Source organism: Watersipora subatra, chromosome 11 (assembly GCF_963576615.1).
Source record: "Watersipora subatra chromosome 11, tzWatSuba1.1, whole genome shotgun sequence".
Lineage (NCBI taxonomy): Eukaryota > Metazoa > Bryozoa > Gymnolaemata > Cheilostomatida > Watersiporidae > Watersipora > Watersipora subatra.
This window is the reverse complement of record NC_088718.1, coordinates 13,199,798-13,206,421: the sequence shown is the minus strand read 5'-3', so window position 1 is coordinate 13,206,421 and position 6,624 is coordinate 13,199,798. Positions and strand designations below refer to the sequence as shown.

The following is a 6,624-nucleotide window of genomic DNA, read 5'->3' as shown; positions in this document are numbered from 1 at the left end:
GTAGTGGCAATCAACTAACTAAAACCTGTTAGCTGAGAGACGCATAGGGTGAATCGCACGAGCACATACACTTTTAGCTACTAGGAACTAGGCTATTCCCCAGAAGTCCTGTGGCAGTCTTTTTCCGGTCGTCAAGATGAAGTAAGGATCATTGAAATACTATGCTTAATCTTTACATCTGTTTTTGGTGCGCCAATCCGTTTTAAAGCGTTCTATGTGATTGTGTGGTTCAATTATTTTATAATTGCAGGGTCGAATTGTGTTCATTTTCGGGTTTCAAGATCTACCCAGGCCATGGAAGTCGGTACATCAAGGCCGACGGAAAGGTAGGCGGCCAATATTATTATAATTCATTTGCTTTGTAATATTCGGGCAGTGCTGGAAGCTGAAAAAATTATGGACTACTTAGTTTGTCTCTGTAGCTTCTGGATGAAAGCAGTACGACTGTACGAATATTGTTGAAATGATTGGAGATAGTGTTGTATGAAGTTTATAGCAAGCTTTAGACAAGTTTTTTATGATATATTTATGGTATCGTAATTTTCCCGCACATTAGCCGAGAAACTTTGGCAAATGTTCATGGTCCTTATACATACCGAATCGGTTGATAGGAATCAAGACCCTGTCTAATAAGAAAAATCATTTAGTCTGCCTGATAGAACATTGACATTTTTGGCACTGTATTCTTTGCTTGGTCTTTTTATGCTTGTCAAGCTTCTGGCCAACATGTCAAGACTAGCAGCATACATTTCATAAATTGGAACATCAGCAAACTAAATGAAATATAACTGTTCTATTCACAAGTTTAATGTATCACCTGATTAACGTGTATTGAGTGTGCTTATAGCAGGTATAGATTGAGCATTTTAGTTCCTGTAGATATTATAACTCTAGGTTTTTTACCAATTATTAGTGCATGCAAGCTACTTTTAAAAAAATAGCGGAACTTTTGTATTGCATCCATCCCAGTTTAACAGGAGTTTACTTTATGTTCTCTATTACTATTGTTGTAGTCCTTCCATTTTGTGAGCAGGAAATCCAAAATGTTGCACTTGACCAAGCGAAACCCACGAAAAATCTCCTGGACTGTTCTTTATCGGAGGTATGTCGTGTGCTTTTTCCAGTGGTTTACTGATTAGAAAAAAAATTTCTATCAAGATTTGGATAATACCAGACTAGTAAAAAAAATTTAATTGGTGTTTCAAAAGGTAAGAGTAAAATTGGGATTCAGCACATAAATTGTCTGTGTATAGTATTGCGCCCTAGAATTCTGGTGGACTCGCCTTTTTAGTATCGGTGGCACACAAATTTAAATTTGACATAAATCCTTATATTTCTCACATTATATAGTTAATTAACTCTTTCGCTACAGTTAATTTATTTACCGGGTCATGATTACATATTTGGTAAAATGTAATATATGACTAGGGCGCATATAAGTTGTCATAACTTTTGAACCACTTTTGGTCTATAAAAAGTGTCTTGATACTAAGTTGAACAGCATAAAATGAAATGTTACACTACGTGATGGTATAAAAAATAACACAAATATGTTGCAGAATGAGCTCTGTTATTTCGGCCATTTTCGATATGACTGTGAGCATGTAAAAGTCGAACTAATTATCGATATTATAGCTCAAGGCATTATTATTACTACTAAAAATGATTAATCACTCTCAGTAGTACTCTTGTTGGATCAAAATACCCAGTCTGTTGATCCACAGTTATTGAAACATCCATAGCTGTAATGTCTCTGGTACTATTGGTCATTGCTAAGAAATTGTGATAAAAAATAAAGTTTACAATGTAGATAATTCGGTCCATGAACATTTACGTTATAAGAACAGTAAAATACATTTCATATGCTTAATCCGTTCCAAGGTGTTTCCAAACTCATCCCTTCGGTCATGCAAAAAAAACTTGACTTAGCTCTTTTAATTTGTGGGCTGTATCGTAATTGCAGCATTATTGGTTTGCATCGACAACTTTTTTATGATCAATCTCACTGGTTTTATATGCCATGATTGCGGTAATTTTACAGCTAGTAGATGTGGACTGCACATTTTTGACATTCATTTACAACGATTTGCTTTTTTCTAAACGTTAAAGTCTATTCCGCAAAGTAAAACTAATAATAAATATTTTGTACGCCTACAATAATGCAAAACAACAATCTTTTTACTATAAAAACACAGTTCTACCTGTTCGGCGTCTATCAGTATTCAGGGATTAAAGTTAGGATAAAAGATAACTTTCAACTCGAACTCGCTACATTCAGATTGGCAGACCGACGCTGTAAAACCTGCTGCAATTGATTGCTTTTGTGTTTATGAACAATTGTACAGCTATCCTATTCTCTTTTTCTCGACGCATTTAACGATCTAGTACAGCAAACCAAAATGTCACGAAAGTTATCACATACGGCGGGTTTTTCTTTCGCAAGAGTGGCAAGATAAACTAGCATTTAAGTCGAATTGGAAAGCTCGCCTGATTGGATATTATATGTAATTGTTTATGTAGTAGAAACCTAATATTCACATAATTTATGTTACATGAGGTAAATGTTATAGGAGTGTTTGCTGTATTTTCTTTTAGCTCAATGCATGCAGATAATTGTTTCCTTTAGTTTAAGTACAGTACAGATACCATAGATCAATCAATTAACTACTCAGAAATGTTCTGTACGAAGCTTACTATAACTACCATGTGGCTCTTGGCCATACGCAAACGCTTTGGCTTGGCGAGTCATACTGCACGGCTCATATAGCGAAAAAGTTTAAATTGATGCGCTAGTCAAGTTCTTGTTTAATGGCTACTAGAAACTCTACACAAAATGTCAAAGACCGGAAAGAACACGTTGAAACAAGTATATAAGTTACGATGACAGTCACTCACACAGTTTAAATCATTAGAAACCAATTTGTGAAAGCGAAATGGTGATATCAAGTAAAACAAACTTGTTGCAAAAATTGTAAACGTCTTTGGAGATATTGTTGTGTTGCAATAGTCAGTGAAAATATATAGATGGTGTTAGTCCTTTTATACATTTTCAGCAAAGTCAATGTAAAACATCTTTCGTTATAAAATGTTCTGTTCTTGTATCGCCAACAAGCTGAGAGATAATTCGTGTTTTGTGAATGAAGGCAAATTTGAAACTATTTGCACATCTGGTATGCTTTGTACAACTACCTAGGTAAAGTTGCTAGTGTTGTGAATAGATGTACAGCTGGTTAATATCAATTGAATGCTCACCAATGTAAAACATAGTAGAAAGTCTCGATTTAGCATTATTCAGTTGTGTTTCAATGTTGATTTAGCGTTTACTGGTTTCGGTAGGAAACACAAAAAGGGTCAGGTAGAGGAGATTACCAAGAGGAAAACTCGCAAGACGCAAAAGTTTCAGAAGGCTGTAGCAGGTGCGACTATAAGTGAAATCATGGCCAAGAGGAACCAAAAGCCTGAGGTCAGGAAAGCACAGAGAGAACAGGCCATTAGGTTGGTTAAACTAAGCTCAGTTTCGTTTTCACGTTTGAAGGCTGTTTTTCGGTTTCCTGTCCCATCTATTTGCAGTCCACATAAAATAGTAAATATTGTTGAACAATAGTATTCTGATGTGTGATTGCTTAGGTCTAGGCATTTGCATAAACTTGAGGCTAGTCTCTGCAATGAATCTGCTCAGTGCATACATTACTTTAACTAAAGAGTGATCTGCAAATGGACCCAATAAACCATTGTTGACACTCACTAAGCAGGTTTGTTGTTGTGCACGCTGTCTGTTACTGTGGAACCTTGATGAAAACAGTTGTTCCGTACTCTGTGCACCCTAGAAGGTCCTAAAGCAGGGTTGGAAAAATCATAATTTTTTTAATCAAAAAAACAGCTAAAAAAATTTAATCAAAAATTTCATAACCGCTAACATACTATTACAGTGCACCCTCGAGATACGATGTTAATTCGTTCCAGGGTTGGCATCGTATGGTGAAAAATTCGTATATCGGGGTATAGAGACCATTGTAATTAAACAATGCAAACACCCCCTGGTAAAAATCGTCAATTTTTTTTATAAAAATGTGTAAATATTGACTATTAGCAACAAAATAGTATGTTAACTTTAGTAATTATAGTTACCTACAGTAACTGTATTTTATTTAGTGTAATTTAATGGTTATGATCTGCAATAAAACGCAAAATTATGTGTATACCAAATGCAGTACGTACGGTAAGGAGTTCTTGCCTTCAAAAGGTACGCAAAACATAAACTTTGAATTCACTTCAAGTAAGTTTAGCTTGCTAAACCTACACTTCAAACTAAGTTTTAGTATGTATCAACTTTTTATCACGAAATTTTATCCTTCAGCAGTTCCTATTTTCACTTTCACTATAAACTTTAGCCTATCTGTTTGAAACCTTTTTCAACCTAAATCAATAAGGCCAAGCGATGCAGTTATAGAAAGCGGCCCCTCGCACACTTGACCATTTAATGGCTACCGAAAAGAAAAATAAAATTTTATTTTCTATACAGGACGTACATACCTTTGGAGTAACGTGGCTTTAGCTGGTACATGTAGCGAGTAAAGCAGAGATGAGGCAAAAGCGTATCAATGCTAATTATGGTGCTGTACACTTGAAAATCATTTTAAAACGTAATGAATTGGAATTTTTTAGCAGGCTAAAAGAAGTTGTCCATTCCTGTCCAATTCTTCTACCTTTTCTACGAAAAAATTGATGGTGCAATGCAGAAAATTGCTAGCTAGCGCATGTAAAAGGATCCAGAGAATGTGGTACAGTAGTTTATCTTGTATGAAATGTGCACAAGAATCAATGTAACCATACATACAAAGTTTGTACGTATTTATATCCTAGGGGGGACAGGGCTTTAGCAAGTTTCAGAAAGTAATGTGGATGCGTCAGCTATCCTGAGTAGCTAGTTATATAAGTTACATACATACGATGAATTGTATTCACGTAGAAGATAACAAGCCCATATGCAAAGACATGGTTAAACAAGAGAATAAAACATAAAATCAAAAGGAAACAAATAAAATGAATAAAATATGAAAAAATGCCACACAAGAGATAAATAATATATATTATACATGCATTGTTTTAATGTACCAGTCCACATCAGTAAATTAAACACTTGAAATATTTCTGCGAATGTGGGGTTCTCTGTATCTTCTACATCCTCGCCTTTACTAAATGGTTGCTCCTTTTGAATGCTGATCGCGTGCATGACCTAGCTCATTCAAATCTTCAGTCGGAAGCTCTTTCTTGTGCTTGCTTTAATGGAGTTCTTGTTTTAATAATAATTGCAAATGCTGATTGGTTGCGATCATATTCCTTGACAATGTTGATAATACGTGTCCCTTCTTATTTACGACATCCAACTTTGTTGACATAGAAATCAATTTTCCTTCGTTTTGTAACGTTTGTATCGGTCTCAGATTCCATAGATAACGAATTAAATGTAGATACTTGTAGTTATATACGTATGCTGACTTAAAAATTTATAGTAAAAGCTATAATAACGCTACAAATGAATATTTGCTTTCGCTTGTGCATTTTACACGAAATTTTCCACGCGGATATGAGAGAAGTCGATCATCGTGTCTCTTCTAAATGTTCCAAGAATGTTTTCGGCAAACTATATTTCGGTGTCTTTTTTATTTCGACGTGTGTTATGAGCACACCGACGGCCAAATTTTAACTTGGGCGAAACTTTTCTCAAATTCGTATGGTGAAATAAAATTCGTATAGCGAGGTGAAGATATCACAATGTTTGACTTCGTAAGGTGAAAAAATCGTATATCAGGGTAATCGTATCTCGAGGGTGCACTGTATCTTATTTTGTTGAAATGTGCCGCAAAACATTAGCAACATAACAAAACAACTTTACATCACTTTAATTTATTAAAAGTTGTTTTGATTTTAATTTTGATGAAGTTGTGCAGTTCATATTCACAGTAGACCCTCTAAAAGTCCCATTTTTTTACATGAAAAAAATCATCTAACATGATTTTTAGGATGATTTTAATCGGCCATACCTGTCCTAAACTACCTTAATTTTTCAACCATTCTCAGCGGCACAAAATGCAATCCGAATACCATATTCCACTTACACATCGGCATCTGGAATCTGAAAGTGTCCCAACTTTAGGTCGCTTCTTATCTGTCTGTAAACATGTAGGATATAAAAAAAGTTAATCCAAGCTCTGTGTGCGTGTGTGTGTGTGCAAACTTTCCAACAGCATAGACAGCAATGTAATTTGACCAGTCCCCAATCTTGCGTCCAGTGTGAACCATGCTATAGAAGCAAAATTGTCTCTCGCTGAGGATTGGTGTAGTAGCAACATTTCATAACACCTGTGTGCGTGTTTTATTGCAAATCGCTTGTGTTGAATTATTTAATTCTATTTCTAGGGCGTATAAAGAAAAACAAAAGGCAAAGGCTGTCGTGAAGAAGCCTGCACCACAGCCAACAAAGTCCAAGGGGAAGGGGAAGGCGCCAAAGACTGCAGCTAGCGCTGGAAAGAGCACTGGTCGTGTTGGAGGAAAGCGATAGTTGTCATCTTGTTATATTATTTTCAAATAAATATGATGGTTAATGCCTTCTTCACCTTATCA

At 35.5% G+C, this 6,624-nt stretch overlaps 1 protein-coding gene across 1 annotated transcript; it reads left to right on the top strand.

Moving 5' to 3' along the window:
• Positions 1-81: 81 nt before the first annotated feature.
• Positions 82-6,621, top strand: LOC137408205 (large ribosomal subunit protein eL24-like). Its single transcript, XM_068094613.1, has 5 exons — positions 82-141; positions 251-326; positions 1,014-1,102; positions 3,337-3,495; positions 6,421-6,621. The coding sequence occupies exons 1-5, from the start codon at positions 137-139 to the stop codon at positions 6,560-6,562; spliced, it is 471 nt and encodes a 156-aa protein (XP_067950714.1). The 5' UTR covers positions 82-136; the 3' UTR covers positions 6,563-6,621.
• Positions 6,622-6,624: the final 3 nt, after the last annotated feature.

Excerpts from the sequence above, each read along its gene's own strand:
- LOC137408205 (XM_068094613.1), top strand. Across the intron at positions 327-1,013 it reads ACATCAAGGCCGACGGAAAG|TCCTTCCATTTTGTGAGCAG; the intron begins GTAGGCGGCCAA and ends CTATTGTTGTAG. Across the intron at positions 3,496-6,420 it reads CAGAGAGAACAGGCCATTAG|GGCGTATAAAGAAAAACAAA; the intron begins GTTGGTTAAACT and ends TTCTATTTCTAG.